Source organism: Lepisma saccharinum, chromosome 2 (assembly GCF_977018435.1).
Source record: "Lepisma saccharinum chromosome 2, izLepSacc3.1, whole genome shotgun sequence".
Classification (NCBI taxonomy): Eukaryota; Metazoa; Arthropoda; class Insecta; order Zygentoma; family Lepismatidae; genus Lepisma; species Lepisma saccharinum.
Window position 1 is genome coordinate 109185230 of NC_139230.1, and position 20830 is coordinate 109206059.

General features: G+C 37.7%; 1 protein-coding gene across 1 annotated transcript in view; it reads right to left on the reverse strand.

Annotated features, from left to right (window-relative positions):
- Positions 1-20830, reverse strand: part of LOC145983594 (KICSTOR complex protein SZT2-like) — a 605385-nt gene that overhangs the window by 447610 nt on the left and 136945 nt on the right. Inside the window, exon 10 of the mRNA XM_083116658.1 lies at positions 5968-6091. Within this exon, the coding sequence (XP_082972784.1) occupies positions 5968-6091 (124 nt within the window). The remainder of the gene's footprint in view (positions 1-5967; positions 6092-20830) is intronic.

Here is a 20830-nt window from a genome sequence, read left to right on the forward strand (position 1 = left end):
CAACTCTGTGGGTAAAGGTGGCCAGACCATGGTGCTCATAACATCACCTTCACAGATGGCCAAGATTGTGAATGTGTAGAGACCATATGGCTTCATGGCACATTGCAGTGTGCAGAGGGCAGCTTTACCTTTTACCTAATACGATGTACTGCAATGTATTGTAAGAGTCTTTCTATTAGAATCTGTCATGTTATTTCTGAACTTGTTGATGGTGAGTATAATTTTTTTATGAATGCTGGGTGTGAAGTACTTCTCTAATTTCTTGTAGTTAGTTGTACTTGATGCTCAGGATGTGAATTGCAAAAGTTACAGTGGAAGACAAGAACAAATGGATAATGCAAAAAAAAAAAACAACTTCAAATGGGAAAAGAACTTGAGCAAACCAGCTTCACAGTTGAGCATGGCAGGCCACCTTCCTGGATGTATAAATAGATATCACCTTCAATAGTGTTGCTCTTATGGCCTCGATTCATATAAAACCTACCAATCATCTTCAGGACTTCTTACTTCAACAGCTGCCACCCATATCAAACCAAAAAGCACATGACATACTTGTCATCAGAGGCAAATGCCTCAATTTTACTCTTGGTGCTCTGGAATCAAATACTGGATGAATTACAGGTATCCTCCCTTCCCCTCCCCCCCAAAAAAAACTAGTAACCAAATAAATGCATGGATACACGATGCACACTTCCAAAAAAAGAAATATTGACAAAGAAACACTGCCTCTTCTAATCAACCAATTTCGCTGATATGACTAAAAACTAAACCACAACGTATCTACAATTTCATAAAATAAATATTCCCCGACTTTTCCAAGTTTTTCAGACTGAGAACCAAAATCTGCCAGACTAAAACCATTATGGAAATTCATACATTTAAACTTGTTTGTAAGAAGGTCTCTATATTTTAGCTAAAACCACACTTAGAATCCCACCTAATCAAATTTTTAGAACATTGAGTTTACAAGTGATAATGGCAGAACTGAATGGTTAACAATGCATTATTTTTTATATGTAAAAAATAATAACAATTATGGCACAAATAGTATATAATTGTAGTACAATTTAGTAATAACATATGTATTAATCTTAATATCTACCAAACATAACCCAAAAATTGCAACAAGAAAGTGGAAAATTCCAATAGCCACTTAATATAGTAGATTGCTACATGAAAATAGCTCAAAACATGATCCTTTTCCTAGTGTATTTAATGTGCAATTTCTACTTTAACTACCAATAATTAAAACTCATTACATTAAACTGACACATATTTTGTCCACAATAAATTAAACTTTTCTTCGAAGGGGTTTTCTCGGGATATCAACCACATGATTTCCAGATAGGCTTGAGCTTTTGAGAGCTGTCACTCTTATCCCCAGTGATTGATGTGTCAGAGTAATGTTTTGTGCATTTGGTGTGGGAGGAATCTGGTGTAGGTGGTGGGCCAATCCCAGTCAACTATTGCTAACCAAGCTGGGCCCAGTTCGAGTCTCATGTACTTGTGATTGAGTGTGACACCATGTGCCACAACTTTGAAAGAAAAATATGGAAATTACGGGGTTCGGAAATTTTGCGAAATTACGGAAAATTTAGAACTTTGGGTCATTGCCTCTGCTTCCCCCCTGGACCCTTAATTTTTTGATATTACTTAAATGTTGCCTTTTACTCATTCTTACATTTAGAATTTAAATTGTTCAAAAACATGTAGTAGTTCAGCAGTTATAGCCTTTTATCTTCAAACAAAAGGCTCCTTCAAACGGCGCTTGTTAATAATAGTAACAATGGATGTATTGTTTTGTAATTACAGTGTATAATACCTTTATATGTAAACTAATGAACAAAAGAGACAGAACTGAAATATAGTGTATAGCTTTCAAGTAACGACACTTTAATTGCTGCCAGGTGCTAACACGTGGTCGAGGCAAAGTTTGACAATCGGGCCTTTGCCCCCATGTCCCCCCTGAATCCTTAATTCACGGACATTGCTTAAATTGTTGCATTTTACTCATTCTTGCTTGCAGAATTTTTTTTAAAAAAAAAGATGCAGTAGTTTACAAGTTACAGCCACTTTTATAATGATATGGTGGCAACAAAGGGAAACGAAGGGAAACAAAGGACTTATCCAAACTTCGCTTGTTAACAGTAGTAATGTGCTGATGGTTGAAATATTGACCATCTCGCATTAAGGGGTTCACATGTGGCAGTCAGAATTTTGACTATCAGGTGGGCAAAGATTAATCGACTGAGAAAGTGGGGAAGTGGTAAGAAGCTGGGCCAGTTGTCTAAAGATCACAGGTTCGGATCTCTTATGGAACCAGGTTTTTTTTCCCCACTTTTTTTTTAGATGTAGTAGATTTAATGTACTGTTGATGTATATAAGAGACAAAATGTGGAAACTATTCTTTTGGCAAAACTAATTACTCGTTGATGTCACTTTGGGTGCATTTTTCCATATAGTTTCTGTAATACTAAATTAATACCTACAGAAAGTAAGAGGGTGGACAGAGAGATACTGGTGAATGTTGTAACCCTCTCTAGTCCAGCTGAAGGTAATGTATGAGTTGACTATTAAAAAAAAAGAAGCCATAACAATCCTTTATATTCATATCTTCCTTTACAAATTCCTGGGCATGCCACTGTAAATGAACTGATGATGAAGTCATCCTGCTGAGAAAACCTTCATGTTGACTATGTGAACTGTGGTCTCATACAGAGATCATGAGGCTTGCCAACCGTAGATCTGTGCATGCTCAGCTCAACATGCAACATGCCAATTGTGAATCTGTAACACTACCACTCACCTGCAGTTCCTTTATACTGTAGAGCTTACAAATCATGTAAGTTACTTTGTGTGTTTCATCACTTTAAGAAGAGTATTTTTTGTTGCTCTTGTTACTCAGATGTGCTGATTTTAAGACTGCTGTAACTTCTTACTTTCTAGTAGGGATGGGACAGATTAATCGGTACTCTATCGGCATCGGCCGATATAGGCATATCGGTGTACATGTTTATTGGTAAAATTACCGATTATTTTACTTATCCAATATATCTATAAATTTCTTATAATTTAGTGCAAAATTCTACAATTTTGCCATAATTTTTATGGACAATCTCCATTCCATACTCTTAAAAAAAGTAAATGTTTAAATATGCAACTTCTTTTGCACTGCAGTCACCTCGAAACACAAGTTTATTAAGGAGGTCAATGAACCATTCAGGTCTTCAAGGAGCATTTGGAATTTTATATCAGATCGGTAGAATATCGGTATTGGCAAATTTAATATCGGTACTATAGGTATCGGCCAAAATTACATCCCTACTTTCTAGTGCATACAGAAATCTATCTGGCACACTTTATTTAGACATCACATCCAAGAAAGGCAATACATGATTCTCCAAGAACTTGAAGTGAGAATGTCATGTCCAATTCATATGGTTTGGCCTTCAAATTTTTGATATTTGAATTCTCCATTGAATGTTTGAAAGTAGCCATTATCCACATATTGCCTCCTAACACTGGTTTCTCTGTAGGACAGTGTTCAGAACAAACCTACATACCAGAAATGAGTTCCAAATTGATCCTGGCCACAAGTAAAAGGCATCCTCATTATTCTACCAACAGTTATTTTTCAGTAACTCAGTATACACTTGGATACTAAATTTGCCACAAACCTCAGATTTCACTTCTCTATTTATTTATTTATTTTATTTATTTATTGCGTCTTGTTTATCATGGCGAAGTTAAGGCTTTGTAGCCTTTTCTACCACTTAACCATGTTTACAACAACATTTAAACCATTACATAGAAAGGTAAATATTAAAATAAAGAAAGAGAAATATAAAATCACAAAGAAAAAATTTCAAAAAAAAAAAGGATAAGAGAAAAAATACATACGGGAATAAAAACCTAAACTATACTCACGAGCCTACAACAAAACACACACACACACACAATCAGATATTCATGACAGTAGTCAGGGATTTGAAATATTAAGGTGAATAAGGGTTTTCAGTGTTTTTCTGCGCTTAACTGTATTCAATTTATCACTAAAATATAAAGTGCTAACAATTTGTACCCAATAAAAAATGTTTTAATTGTGTCTTAAAGACATATGCTGAACATGAGTTCCGGATTTCGAGGGGCAGTGAGTTCCAAAGATGAGAAGTAGAAACGGTGAAAGATTTTGAATAAAAATTTGAGTTATGAAGGGGGATGAGTAGTTGAGTTCTCCATCGCGATCTGGTGTCAAGGCTGTGTGATTCGGAAAGCATTGAGAATCTGCTCGAGAGATAAGCCGGTTCCTTTGAACTGATTGCCCTATAGAGAAGGGTGAGGTTGTGTACCTTTCGCCGATTAATTAATTTGAGCCAATTTAGCTTTGTAAAGAAAACAGATAAACGGTCCCTATATTTCAGATCAAAAATAAAGCGGACGCAGGTGTTTTGTACTCGTTGAAGACGTTGAGCGAGATCATCTGGTAGTTCGGAATAGACAGAATCGCAGTAATCAAAGTGTGGAAAAACAAGTGCTTGCACCTGTTTGATTTTAATGCTAACAGGTAGAAAATGTTTAAGCCAAAGAAGAGCGTGTAATGCAGTGAAGGCTCTCTTACTAGTTAAATTTACGTGATCTGACCATGAGAGATGTTGATTAAACATTACGCCCAGATTTTTGGCTGTTTTACTTAATTTAATAGCTGTCCCTAAGACCATTATGGGCAGGAGGGACAAAATTTCAAACGCGGAAAGCATTTTTTTGTGAACCTATAATAATAGTTTGGGTTTTCGAAGGATTAATTAGTAGCCCATGATTAGCTGACCAAGTACTGATTTTGTTCAGATCATAATTTATATCGCAAATTGAATTTTCAATATTCTTTGGAGGAAAGGACAAATACAGCTGAACATCATCTGCATACATGTGATATTTGCAGTGTTCGAGTGCGTCAGGAATATGGTTAATGTACAGAGAGAAGAGGAGTGGACCGAGGAGGGTTCCCTGGGGGACACCGGCGCTGATTGATCGCCATGACAATTTCTCACCAGAGTTGAAGACACATTATTGGCGTTCATTATTATACGAACAGAACCAAGCTACGGTTGGGTCAGAGAAGTTGTACAGGAAGGATAGCTTCGATAGCAGGATGTCGTGGTCAATGGTCTGAAAAGTTTTACTAAAGTCCAGAAGTACAAGAATAGTTACTTCTTCAATGTCCATGGCGTGTCTTATGTCGTCCGTCACGTTGATGAGCGCTGTGCTCTATTGTATGTAAGAATGTATATACACTGTCTATTTCACAGACATTGAAATTGGAGTTTTGGATTAATTTCACAATTGCCACTCACACAAACAGTCACAACACCAATGTCAACAATTGTTTCCAAGTAGCCATCATCCACCAATTACCCACATCAATCAACACATCCATTCAGAAACACTGGAAAAGATCCTACATATCAGTTATGCATTATATCATAGACCCTGAACTCAACTTAGCAGCTCAGAAACTATCCCAACAACCCCTCCAATCTCAGCCACATATTTCCAGCATTTTCCAGAGATAACTAGATGAAATTGATAAAGGTATAATCATATACCCAGGCTGAGATTCGACCCTGGAAAATTCAGTGGCAAGAGCAAAAGTTGACCATTTAAACACTCAGCCTCCAAGCCAGCTAAAATAGTCATAAGTAGCATGTTCTAGGAATAGAAATAAGTTGTGAAGAAAGTATGAAACATTTTTAAAAAAAATAATCATTTTCATAAATCATCACTGATAACATTTAGTAACACATTCATGTGAAAAAGCTTCATTAATGGCAAAGCCTAACACTAAAGACAAAAGCATTAACACACAGCATGCCCGAAACCTGTTCTAATGCCACATAAATCTCAACATTCAAATCTCTTTATTTCATTTTTGTTACTACTCTTCACAGGATAAAGCTGGTATTTACTTACCTTGATAGTATAACCTTCCCTCAATCGACATGAAAGTACATTTGATAATGATGTGCTTAAGGTGTCCTCAACTTGCTTTTTTCTCAACAATCTTGACTCTCTTGTATCGTAGAAGCATTGATTGCTAATGAAAAATTAAGATAAGAAAGTTGAATAAAGTCTTTTAATATGATGTAGAAACAAGAAACACATCATCATACAATCAATAGTTATCACCTGTTGCACATATTAGGACATACATTTATTGGTAAATTATTCAATAATTTCAATGATGTAATAGTTCTACAAATAGCATGTTATTTGGTAGTATCTATAGAAGTTACACAAGTATGGCTGTGTGATATTTAAGAAAAAAGTAAGTGTAATATTGAGAACAAATAATACAAGTTAATGGTGATCAATTTCTTGATAGTGTGATATTCCACTTAAATATTTCTGTCAAAACAAACAAAGAATATATTAGAAATGCAATTTCCTGAATATATGTTTTCTGATATTGCAAAATTTACAGATTGCCCATGAAAATATTTTAAATTCAGTATTAGCAGATAATACACTGCTTCATTCAAATGTATTTAAAATCCCTTGCCAATAAGACAAGAGTTTCAATATATTCCAAAGTTGATAAATTTAAATAAGGGATAACTTTCAAGCATTTGTTATTACACTATCCCTTCACAATAGCAGTGATAATAAGGCAGTTCAAATTTACTATCTTGATAAGCTTACATTGTTTTGAAATCAACAAATTGCATACAAGCTACCTCATAGACAAGACATATTGCATACAGGAGAATTTGGATAATACAGTTTGCATGAAACTGCAGTAAAGGAACTGTAAAATTCAGGAAAGAATAGCATTTTGTTAAATTGAGATTGAGAAAATTAAATGTATAATGCACAAAAATGTAAATCCAGGTATCATAGGCATGTGCACAATGTTCTCCGATTTTTTTCCACGAAGGGACAAGCAAGGTATTTTTCCATGGGGCATGTTAACCCGATAATAGTGCTGCCCCCTCAAAAAACATCACTTGAATTTGAACTTATCGCATTCATGCATCCCCCACATTACATAATAATTAATGTAAATTGAAATCAATTTATACGAGTGAAATATACACTTTTAGGTTGACATTTGTTTTTGAAGAGGGAGGTGTGGCCATCCTTGCCCCCCCCTTTCCAGATGTTCCATGCCCCTACATTATTATACTTTCACCTAGAAATTTAGTGTAGAGGAATCTTATCGCTGTTATTATAGGAGAAAATGAAGAATTTTCAAGCCAATGAAAGTTCAAAGCAACTTCAGGGAAGGGGTCCAGTGGCGAAAACATAAGGGGGCATTGCCTTTTCCCAAACTTGGATGGAAAGGGGGGGCAAACATTGAAGTAAAAGAAAGCAAGACTAGCAGAATCTAAGAGTAACAGGACAAAAGGATACTCAAGATGGAATTAGTTTTCACGTCCTTCTTGCATTGTTTCTTCCAGATGGCCAGGAGCACCTGCATGGGGGCAAAGAGGGGTAATTGCCCCCTCAACTTCAAATTTTATACAAATAAAAATAAATTTCATAAAATTTTATTGCTCGCTTCGCTCGTAATTACTGCTTTTCTTACAGTCTTGTCAAGTTCATAGCTGTGGCTAGGGGGCGGTGGGAGTTGTCCATGGGCGCCGAACAATCTGAATGAGAAAAATTGTAAAAGAGAATGCTGGCGTCCCATGAATTATTTTGCACCCTATTAAATCAATACTATTTTCAATTTACAAATATTTGGATCGAAATATTTTTTTTTTACTCGCTTCGCTCACAATTTGTTTTCTAATGCATTGTAAATTACCAGAGAGAAGTAAGAACAACTAAGTATTTCAGACAGTTGCTGCTATAACAGTTTGGTTTGGAGAAAAAGGAGCGTGCACATTTCAGAGACAACATATATCCTTTTTGCTCTTGGTTTGTTAAGGGGCAGATGAATTGATTACGTAATGTATTTCAATGATATATATATATATATACACACACGCACAAACACATATACCCATCAATTCAATAAAACTATAGCTCGACCACAAGGAAAAAAACCTTCTGTCCAAAGCGTTCGCGCAACTTCCCTGCCGTTATCGGTGTTCGGGGCAGTGTTGCCAGGTCAGATTTGAAAAATTCGGGAGATTGTTCCTTGGAAACCAGAAGTTCTGCTACAAAATCAGATGATCTAATAGTAGCGGATGAACGACGTTCTTGGGGGGGGGGGGGGCGGCATAGTTGTGTGCACTGGGGGGGGGGGGGCAAGGGGAGTGGCGCGCATTGTTTACGGTGTAAACGTCACAGATATTTTTTTTACAATGGTGCTAAACCCAGCACCCTGTGTTTGGCGAAAATATACCGAAGATCTCCATTTCAGGAGTGGACATGTTTCAAACAAAAGAAAGTAAACCGCCCGAGGGAACCGACCAACATCTTTCATCTCTTCCGCATTTTCCGGTTAGACGGTGCACCCTCAAATTTGTCCTTTCTCAGCACCGACACAAGGGGTTTGCAATGCCTCTATTATCGCGAGGAATTTTTATGACAGGAAATGGTAGAAAGTTGTGTTCACAGATGAAGCTAACGTGCCGCCTTTCGTTGTCGGCGATTTTCCACAATCTTTCAAGTCGAATGCTAACAATAACAAATCAATTTGCCTTCTGCTGGTGTTCGGTGTACAGCTATCGATAGGGGTGGGCACGCATCCTGCACCATAATGAAAAAATGCATTACGTATGTGAAATATATTTGGTGAATTAGACAGCATGTCTTCCTCAATAATTCAAGATAGCAACACTTATGCTAGGGTGCCACCCATCCTCCCCATCTGGTAGAAATACACACACACACCCATAAACAAATATATGTATAACATAATTTGCCCACGCTACGAAGTCAGTGTTTCTACCTAGTAAGGCAAGGACGTTTTTCACTGTGTCTGTGTCACTTCATCCATTTCATCAGTTTTTCATTCATCCATATTGTCGTACTTGCCCGTAGAGGCACAAAAGCGACGTAAAATAATTAAATAGAAATAGAGTTTAGGGTGGGATAAAATACAGCCATCTAAAAATAGTAATGTAGTAAAAGTAATGAAATAATGTCCTAGCACAATTGAGTAGCGTTTGACATAATTTCACAATTCAAACAGCACTTTTCACGGCTGAGTGGAGTTCCACTCCACATCTCCCCTCCATGTTCAAGTAAAGATGAGCAGGAAACGTGTTTTTGAGCTGGTCGTTGGAGGTTCCATAGCAATAGTTTATTAAGGAATTCTCCTGAGAAATCGATAGGCCTGGCAACGCTGACGTGAGCCGGCTGAATGTTCCTTCCCCCCTGCCCTTTCCCGCACCCGCCGGCGCGATGTGCTTCTGCGCAGGTTTTTTTGCTTGTGGTTCCACTATAAAACAGTGAGACAAAATGAGGTTTTTCTCTCCCAACTGAACTTTCAAGGCTTTTGCCCATCCCCCCCCTAATCAGAGGGTCTGCGCACACCAATGCCAGGTATGTATAATTGGAATCCCACTGTAATTTGTATCTTTTTGAAAAGACATGAACAAAATGTTATCTTATAACAGATGCTATTTCCCTGGTTTCACATTTGATGATACTTTATTCAACACAAGTCTTCTTGTTTATCTGCTGTGGTGAAAAGGGGAACCCACACTGGGATTATCACTACACTTAATGTGATACTTTGAAACAGCAAAAGCAGAGGGTTAGCATGCAACAATACACTTTCTTATGATTAGAAGCATGATTACATGTTTCTCAATTGTACTCATTAAGGAAAACTAGTACCATTCAACTCAGGCTTCAAGTGGCTAATAATTAAAATGGCAGCAATATCCATGCCACTCAAACCATGGTTAAAGTTCATAACAGAGTTCCTACAACATATAAACTTTTCAAATATCATCTCTTGTCCCATTTAACTATACAGTTTCCATTTGCACCCACCACTTGTTGAATGGTTTAGAGTATTTAAACAGAAGCTTTATTGGAAAAATTCACTGCAACTCTCTTATTCATGAAGTTCACTTCTGTGTGATTTGCTCACTCACACACACATGCTTTTATACAGGGAGGATGATTCCCAGTGCAACTGCTCTTTCTCATGACTCCAACCATAGCTACTGCAAGGTGAGATGCCAACTCACAGCATTCCATGCATATGCCCAAGGTACAGCATGACCTTCCGGATACCAAAGAGCATTTTAGAACTTGTTCCACATGAAACTGGAGCTCGACTGAAAAATTAATCTCAAAAATTGCTCAGATGTCCTGCACTGCCACAAAAATTTCAAAATTAAAACTACATGAAATTGCATTAGTGCAGGAATTATGACTGACACAAATGCTACAGTTTGATTTTGTGAGTGATTATTAAACCACATAGGAGAAACTAGTACTCACTTTATCCACGAAACTGTTTTTTTCTTCTTCGTTCTATTAATTTCAGTAGCCACTGCCACCATCCTCATTGGAACTTGCTGTACTGTTGCTTGGCGTGCGTCTTTTGTTTGTAGTTCTCCATCCGCCGCTAGGTGCGCTGTTGTTATGTTGTTAACTGTACGTCTGCACCCGTGTCGTCTGCTGCTATTTCTTGGTGTTAACTGTTGTAGTAGGGGAATCCAGGTGTGGTGTACCTGTCCACTATCGATGTTCAGCTCATGCGTGAAGTGCATTATGGCATGCGTTTCCTTGATTTTTGTGTCTATGAGTGTGTGTGGCCGTGTGTTTGACTTGTACCTTTTGAATTTTATGGCTATGGTATTTGATGTGTTTGGCAAGATCAGTAGTGGGTTGCTGTTGTTTTTTTTGTTGTTTTTTTTGCAACCGTTAGGTGCTGTTGGATTCTTTCATTGACAGATCTAATGATCTGCCAATGTAATGTGCTTTGCACTCACACTCTGCATTGTATACACATGGGTTATCAAGGGGGGGGGAGGAAGTACCGTTTGTGTTTGTTTAGTTTATCAGCTATTTTGGCATTGGGTTTGTGTGCTACTTTGATGCCATATGGGACAAGGGCTTTGGATATGTGGTTGGATGTGGTGGGATGGTAGGGGAAGGCAAACCATTTATATTGGTTGTTGGAGGTTGATTGTGGCTGGGTTGCTTGTGGCTGGGTTGCTTGTGGATGGGTTGCTTGTGGCTGGTTAGGGTGCCTGACCTGTATTTCCGCTTTACTGCACCAAGTGGAAAGTTGTACACGGCGCATTACAGTGGCAGATCCATCAGATCTGTCAATGAAAGAATCCAACAACACCTAACGGATGCAAAAAAAAAAACTACTACTGGTTTTGCCAAACACATCAATTACAATAGCCATAAAATTCAAAAGGTACAAGTCAAACACACTGCCCACACACTCATAGACATGAAAATCAAGGAAACGCATGACATAATGCACTTCCCACAAGAGCTGAACATTGATAGAGGACAGGCACACCACACCTGGATTCCCCTACTACAACAGTTAACACCGGGAAATAGCAGCAGATGACACGGGCGCAGACGTACAGTTAACAGCAGCGCACCTAGCAGTGGCCGGAGAACTAGAAAAAAAAAGACGCACGCCAAGCAACTGTACAGCGAGTTCCAATGAGGATGGTGGCAGTGGCCACTGAAATTAATAGAACAAAGAAGAAAAAACAGTTTCGCAAAGTGCATCATCGAGTGTGATCAACTTTCCACAATAGATAGTCTTTGTGTATCATACTTATTTCACACAGCATGAATGTGTTAGGACAGATTCCTAGATAGAAAGTTGTAACTGATTTTTCTATAGCCTTTTACACTGACTTTGCACATATGGTACACTAATAAATAAATCATAATAATTCCAATAAATCAAACAAGGGCTGAATTCCTTGCATTGTAGTTTCTAGCAGGATATGTGACAAACAGAATCACATGGAACACATGGTTTCAAATATGACAATGTTGCCAGGTAAAAAATATCGAAAACATCACGTCAACAGAAAAAGAGATTACATTTCTTTGTGTAATAATAACAGTACATGAATACTTATTGTACTGTTTGAAACAATATACTGAAGAATGTTAATAACACAAAATTCAGAAAAAGTTACCATCTTAATATGATCTTAAAAATATTTTTTAGGATGTTGTAGATCTGCAACGTTAGCAAAAAATGGGTTAATTTCATGTGCCATGTGGCTATTGCTGGTGTTGTGATAGGGTCATTCCATGTCAATTCACCCAATGAAGAACCAAAATGTCACCCACCGACATGGATTTCAATAAAATTTTGTACACTTTTAGCTTTGACCTAGGCAAGAAATCATATCATTTTTTTCTTCCCTGGGCTTTATACTTTTACAGTTACAGGAGGTCAAAGTTTTCAGGATTTGCTGATATATATGTTGCTCCTGGCTCTTCATTGCAGGAGTGTAGTGCATTAATAAAATAATTATATTTCAGCATGCAACCTTCTGTGAGCCAATCAAAGTATGCAGATTCAAACAAAAAAATGCCCAAATAGTTACATGTTTTTCCTATTGTTACAAAAATTTAATTTGCATAAACAAAATATGTTTCTTACTGTAAAAAACATCAAATTGCATTAATTAATATTTTGGTAAAAGGTGGTCCTTTGAACTTGTCGGTTTTTGTGTTTTGCTAATTCTCTAGTATGTTCTAACATATTATGAAAAAAAGTTGTGGGGTTTTGATGGCTTGTGTATAAAATTTATGCTAATTTATGAAACACACTTGAATTAAAAACACTGATATTGTACATTACCAAGACTTTTCTTAATTGTTTATAAGTATCAACAGAGTAACAATGATTATATTTATGACAATTACAGAAAACAAACTGCATGTTGTGCTAAAACATATATTTAGAAGATTTACATATGTACATTTGTACACAGGGTGGCCCAATAGTTTGGAACTACCTCTTTAAAACACAGACGAGCTGATACAAACAAATCCAATGTTGCAAAACATGATGTGGGTGAGGAATAAACCTGCCCAGGCCATGCTACCAAGATGGCCACCATCTTGGAGTCAATGTTATTTTCTTAAATGAAAAGGTGGTCATGTTACATATCCAAACGGGCTAGAATTTGACAAGAAACATGATGGTGAGCTCAGTTTTATCGTAACTTGAATCATTCTCGTGTAACTGATCATTTTTTGTCATGTGCCAATAATCTAGAACCACCCCTATAAAAGACAGATGGACTGATACAAATCAATCCAATGTTGCAAAACTTGATGTGGGTGAAAGGTAAAACAAAACCACCCAGGCCATGCTACCAACTTTACGATTATCTTGTCATCTCCAGAGGTTTTCCAGATGCTTGGCCACTCCATTCTCCAGATTTGAACCCATGTGAATTCTGGCTATGGCGACCCCTGAAGGATCGTGTTTATCAGGAATGTGTATGGATTCTGCCTGAGATTAAAGCCAGAACATGGCATGTTGCCACTTGAAAGCACTTTATGTGACCATCAGTCACGGTGTCTTATGCTTTGAAAGGGTTATTCATCCTGACAGTGTGCATGTTGATCAATACTGCACTTAAATCAACTGAAAATAAAATTTTGCATGTCTGACTTCTCGTTGTTGCTGTTATTTACGTGTCACATGTCCACCTGGTGGGAAAAAGTTGGAAAATTTTTCATCGGCATTCACTTCCCCATGGTATGCATAGCGTCTAAACCAAATGTGACCACAATCTGTTGCTTCAAATGGGCTCCACAGGGCTCTGGATAAGGAAACTTTAATTGTAACTACCAGGTACTTCTTGGGGAAAAATAATATAAATGTAATAAACATAAATGTAATAAAGATAAATGTAATAAGGATCCTACTCCAAGATGAAGCATAAGGTGCAAGCAGAAAGTCTGGAGGTTGCAGTGAAAAACCTGCATATTAAGTCACAGAATGATGAATGAATGAATGAATGAATAAATGCACCTTTGAGAAAAGCAGGGTATCAATATTACTGAATAGGAATAGGTTTCCAAAAAAAGAGTTGTAAAATTTCGGCATTGAGCCAGTGTTGTGAGGACAACTGGGGAGCTACTTGAAATGAAGAAGTAGCAGGCTCCAGTCTCAAAAGCCAGAAAACATCAGTGATGGGACTCGATGCGCTGACCATATGTCACCCAATGAAAAAGCTGCACTGGCAGTCCTGATCATTAGAGAGTATTGTACCCTGTACCATGGAGTATTTTTTTTAAACTTTAATTTAACACATTTTTCAATTTCCCCCAAATTTTGGCTACAACATATCAATAATTGGCTACAACATATCAATAATTGGCATTTCTTAATGGTGGTGGGAAATTTGGGTGATGAACAGTGGTAGACTAGGACTAAAAATCTGTTATAGCATTTCTGGTAATCTAGCCTTCAATCAGCACAGTATAGTAATAGAGATACAGTAATCATATTTCTATTATTTCTTTTTTATTTATTTATTGAAATTTCCAGTACAGCAGAAGCCATTTTAAACCAGAAAGAAACAACAGTAAAACAATAGACTAAGATTAAAAACACAAAAGAAAGCATAACATAGAATAAACAAAAATAAAACAAGCCAAAACAGTACCAAGGTAAATAGATCAGTTTCACAAAAGCATTACTTACGTACGATTTTTTCTATGTTGCTGATAAAAAAATGAATATGAGGTGAATATATCTATTTGGTTTGAGATTATATTGAACTGATTCGGTAGCCTATGTATGAGTGAGAGCCTGGGAGTTGTAGTGTGGAAACTTTCCTTGCTCTGTGTTTTATGTCTAGGCACTCTGAGTGAGAGTTCGTGGAGTGGGAAGCTGCATCTTAAGTTTCCATTTATGATCTTATATAGCAATTTCATATCTGCAATGTATCTACGAGTTTCTGGAGTATTAATATGCAGATTTACAAGCAGATCTCCCTTAGGCAGGTGTCTCAGGGCAGGCACTCTATATCGAACGATGGAGAGGAAAAAGCTGAGAACACTGTCGATCTTGGAGGTATGAGAATGGGCAGCCATGTTCCAGATTGGTGAACAATATTCTAGAATGGGGGACACAAATGTCTTGAAGTAAATGGAAAGTGCTTTCGGGTTATTGATTTCGGTGAATCTGTAAAGTACGCCTAGCATACGCATTGCCTTTTTTGTGATTGTTGATATGTGATTATCAAAATTTAGTTTTGAATCTATGAGGATACCTAGATCTTGGTGTTGTGCTTCTTTTGCTAGAGGGAGGTCGGTGAGCGTATAATTGCCTTCAAGAATGTTTTGTTTCAATGAAATCGTTATGTAAGAGCATTTAGAAGGGTTTGTGGACAGTTTCCATTGCTTACACCATTCAGAGAATCTGTTAATGTCATTTTGGAGAATTTGCATGTCTGATGGCTGTTTTATTTCTCTCATAATCTTGCAATCATCGGCAAACATTAGAATTGTGCTTGAGATGGGGGAATTAAAGAGGTCTGTGAGATCATCCAGATATAATACAAATAACAAAGGGCCAAGAACGCTTCCTTGCGGCACACCAGATATAACAGGAAGCCAGTTAGAATGAGTTCCAGGAAGTATAACGCGTTGTTGTCTATTTCTTAGATAGTCTTTCACTAATTTTAATGTGTTTCCAGTGATGTTAAATCTGTTAGATAATTTATGCAGTAAATAATGGTGATCCACTGAATCAAAAGCTTTGGACAGATCAAAGTAAATGATTAGTAATTGCGTTTATGGCACAGGATTGCATACAAGACAGATTGGTAAGGCATGAAGAATTTGGAAGAAAGCCATGTTGTGCTGGGTTAATGTAAGGGGATGTGAATTTCAGAAGTCTTTTTTTCAGAATTTTTTCACAGACAATAGCAAGTGTGGAAAGGAGAGAAATGGGCCTATAACATGTAGTATTGTTAGTATTTCCAGATTTAAAAATAGGAATGATATTTGCTTTCTTCCATTGAGTGGGAAAGCTGCCTTCAGAGAAGCACCTATTTTTCTAAATAATTATTCTACAATTCAGGTAGTCACGTTTTCCGCGAAGTTGTTTTAGGTAATTTTCTATTAATTTCAGTAACCACTGCCACCATCCTTGATGGAATTCATTGTGTTATTGTTTGGTGCGTTTCTGCTGTTTCTTCCTAGTGCTAAAATTGCAAGCATCGACATAGTGGACATGTATAATTCAATACCCATTAATCTAGCCTTAACATCAGTTGAAAGGTGGCTGAACATAAACAAAGTCCCTGCACTAGAAGTAGCCGAAACTGCCAATTTACTATAAGTGTGCTTAACAGGGGTGCCCACAGGGGGGTTTCATGATGCGCCTGAGTCATGGGATTTTTTTTTTTGGGGGGGAACAAAATTTTATACCAATTCTATATATCTTCACACAAAAATGGGGGGGATCGTATCGTTTGATTGACTTGTTATTGATTTTTAGTTTTGGTTATTATGTATAGTTTTTCTACCTACCTGTGGGTGATCATGGCGACAGGGTTGAAATGAAACACCACCTCTTATGCCTTTTGAATCAGTTTGGATGGAGGAGGAGCGTGGTATTCGAATTAATACAAGGTTAGTCAAGCAGACAAACTGTGCAGAATAAGGTTGACTAACAATGGCAGTGAGTTTAAAGTATCTAAAGTAAATATATCTCTTAAATATATCTCTATTATACAGTGACACAACCACAGGGGTGGCAGGGGGTCATTGCCCACTGGCCACCAACCTTCGACAGAAGTCAATTCTAGGGTAGCAAGGAGGGACAAACAATGACAGCCAAGGGTAGCAAGGGGGGACAAACAATGACGGCCAAGGGCACCTGCAGGGGAGCAAAGAGGAGCAATTACCCCTTTGATTTAAAATTTTATGCAAATAAAAATAGATTTTGCTCACGTTGTCTGCTTTTCTCGTTTTCGTCAAGTTCAGAGCTTTAGCTAGGGGTGGCGGGAGTCGGCCATGGGCGCAGAGTGATCTAAAATAAGTTGTAAAAGAGAGAATGCCATGGCGTCCAGTGAAATTATTTGCACCCTATTAAATCAATATTGTTTTCAATTGCAAAAATTGGATCTAAAAATTTTCTTGCTCGCTTCGCTTGCATTCTCCTTCTTTTCTGTAATGTAATGTATTTAAATAATATGTGTTGTATACTTGTATTGAATAAGCTTTCAATACATACACAGTTTAGTGTTAGCTTGTTGTATATGTATTTTCTATTTTATGTCGCTCCATGTTGCATATGTGTAAGTAAAACAAACATATGTTGTGCATGAAATTTACACATGTATCTTCAGAATGCATTTATCATTCATTTTCTGCTATTCAAAAATACAGTTTGTGTGCTTGTTTTCCATTATTAGCTAATGTGAAATTGACGGTTTTGAAAAATGTTTCATATCATTTGTTCCAAACAAATGCTTTAGCACAGACTTCTACCCTCCTCTTTGCATAATTTATGAGGATAATAATGTATTTGTTACTACTACTACTACTACTGGTAGTAGTGGTAATAATAATAATAAAGCCATTATTTATGTTATTATTATTGGTACATTTATCCTGATACTTGCCCCCCCCCCCCCCCCACAAGACAAAATTCGTTGTTGCACCTCTGGTATTATATTTTTCCGCAAATTTTGTCTGACAAAAATAATTTGAGTAATTAATTCGGCAAAAACTGGGGGGGGGGGATCTTCTACCTTTTGGGGGGGGGGAGTGCATCATGGGCCTTGGGGGGGATGGGCACCCTTGGTGCTTAAGACACAATTATTTTAAATTTGAAAATAATTTATATGAACAATCTAAAGGCCTTGCCATGGAAACCCCACTATCAGCTCCCATAGCAAACATAGTTATGCATTTGGCTGAAAAAAGCATACTCCAAACTCCAGAACTCAAATTCATCAGATATGGATGGTACGCTGATGATACCATAGTCATATACAAAAAAACTGAAGAGATCTATCTACCTTTTGTTGGAAAAACTAGATAGCATCCACCCCAGACTAAACTTCACTATAGAGCATGAAAAGCAAGGCAAAATCAATTTCTTAGACCTCACCATCAGCTGCGGGAGCAATAAATTCATAACCACAGTTTTCAGAAAAAAGATGCAGGTAACCAATATATCCATGCACTATCAAACCATCCACCCAAGCAAAAGGCAAACGTATGGCTAAACTTCTACCGAAGAGCCTTCTCCTACTGTTCCAGAGAAGAAGACCTGAGGGACGAGATAGCAACCAACACAGAACTGGCACTAAAACATGGATATACTGAATGTCAACTCTCCACATGAAGCAGCAAAGCTGAAATCCAAGTCAGACAACCTGCACCATCAACACAACCTGCTCCAACAATGCAACCAGATCCCAGTAACAAAATTAAGTGGTTTGCCTTCCCCTACCATCCTACCACATTCAACCACCTTACCAAAGCCCTCTGCCCCTACAACATCCAAATTGCACACAAACCAACCTCCAAAATAGCTGACCAACTAAACAAACATAAACGATACTTCCTCTCCCCCCTCAACAACCCAGGTGTCTATGATGCTGAATGCGAGTGCAAGGCTCATTACATCGGCAGATCCATCAGGCCCATCAGTGAGAGAATTCAGCAGCACCTATCAAATGCAAAAACTGCCCAACCCACCATTGGACTTGCAAAGCATATCAAATTCCAAAACCATAAAATCGAAAAAGTACATGTCAAATACAAAGCACACACTCTCATAGACAAAAATCAAAGAAACACACGCCATCATGCACTACAACCATGAACTCTACATAGATAGTGGTCAGGCACAACACACCTGGCTTCCCTTACTACAGTAATTAACACCAATGAACAGCAGACAACACATACGCAGACATACAGGCGACAACAACACACCTAGGAGTGATTCAGGAAGAAACACCAGAAATGTGCCAAGCAACGACACAACGAATTCCAACGAGAATGGTGGCAGTGGCTACTGAAATTAATAGAAAATTACCTAAAACTAATTTCGCGGAAAATGTGAGTACCTGAATTATCTATTACTGCATCTCTCATTCCCATAGTATGAATAATTTTTCTAGTATTTACAAATAAAAACAACAAGTCTCCATGCTACTCAAAAATTGCATTTACAGTGTTAACATGGTAATACTAAAAAAACACATGCCCGTCATAAACTGTTAGTTTTCAAACATATTTTTGGTGAAATAGACAGAAAGTTTGTAGATGCTTCTGCAGAATAGCAGCTTAGTGTTTTTATTGTGAGATTTTCTCTCCACGTCTCCCTCCTGATTCAGTTCCTGAAATTTTGCTCCAGGTAATAACATTAAAAAATAACACCAGTTTGAAATTAATAACACCTATTCCTGCACCAGAGCATGAAAAATGATGCTGAATTACCATGTCAAATAACACTAATTATGAGGGGAAACTAAAACAAGTTAGTGTTCCTATTCATCTATTGATATTGCCAAGTTTGTAGAATGTTGTACCAAATCCTTGCAGTTACAGTGAAACCCCGATTTTATGTTCCCGCATTATACATTTTCCCGTTTAATACGTTCATCCAGTAAGGCCCCGGCAAAAGGCCATGTTAAATAATAGGACGTTCACCTCGATTTTACGTTCGCTCTAACTCCCGTTTCCCGCTTTATACATTTTCCGAGCCATGATGATGTCTTAAAATTTGGCAGAAATTCTGTTGACTATGCGACTTCTCCCACCCTTTACTTGCTTTTGCAGCTGTTTCATTAAGCACGCAACCTTGAACTTCCAGATGTTAGGCTCTTGTGCGAGAGGGAGCAAAGAGGCATGGTCAGGTGAAGGCGGGGGGGGGGGGGGGGAGGCAGGGTACAACTTGCATTTCTCATACCTCCCTTGAGGAACAGGAAGGTAAAACGGCACTTCTTGCATTCCCCGTGAAGATGAAATGGGCTGATAATTCTGCTGCAGGTTCAGACAACAAGCACACTGTTGCCAAACTGATTCTCTCTAAATGCTGCCTTCCCTAGAGTTTGGACACAATGTGTGTGACTGAGGTGTCTTTCTTTGGCCTTCCCCTCCACAAAATCGCAAGTGGAAAATTGACAAGGAGACTCGATCACCATTTGCTTCTTTGCCCACATGTTTACTGAATCCTTCCTAGTTTACGGGAATGAAAAAAAGAGAGGGACCTGTTTGTAAATACTTTCCCTTTGTTCTTGTTTGCAACGTTGAAAATGGAAAAAATTAAGGATTTGCCATAGCCGATAACAACTGCACTTTTTCTTCAATGGAAATTAGTTTAGATTCCTAAGGAAATATGATTGGATGTAGTTTGATTATTTTTAATCTGAAGTTTTTCTCACGAATGCTATATCATTTGGTTATTAGAATGAAGCTGAAAGCACACAAGCTAAAGTGATCATTTTTTTTCTACGGGCAGATAGGGCAATATTTTACTCACTGACGGAAAAATATTTGTGTCAAATCAATTGTGTGGGGGAGGGGGGGGCGAGGTTGGGATAAATAATTTTTCTATGCGAGGCAGAAAATGTTTTCTCTATGCACATTGCATGACTCGTATGTTGTAAAGTGATGGGGCCAGGAAAAATGAGTGAATAAACGAGAGGTGTGGGCAATATTTTCTGAGAGCAGCCAAATTTAGTGCATAATGAAAAACTTTAAAAAGATCAAAGGATCACAGTCTTACGTGTGTGAGTACAATGTGTCGATCAAAACTAACGTTTCAGAGGTCAAGACTGCCTCCTTCTTCAGGTTAATGCTATTCTGTAGGCACCCAAACATGGTGTCACGTTTAAGAAAGTGTTAGTTGAGGATACAGGTTACAGGGTGATGGTCAAATACT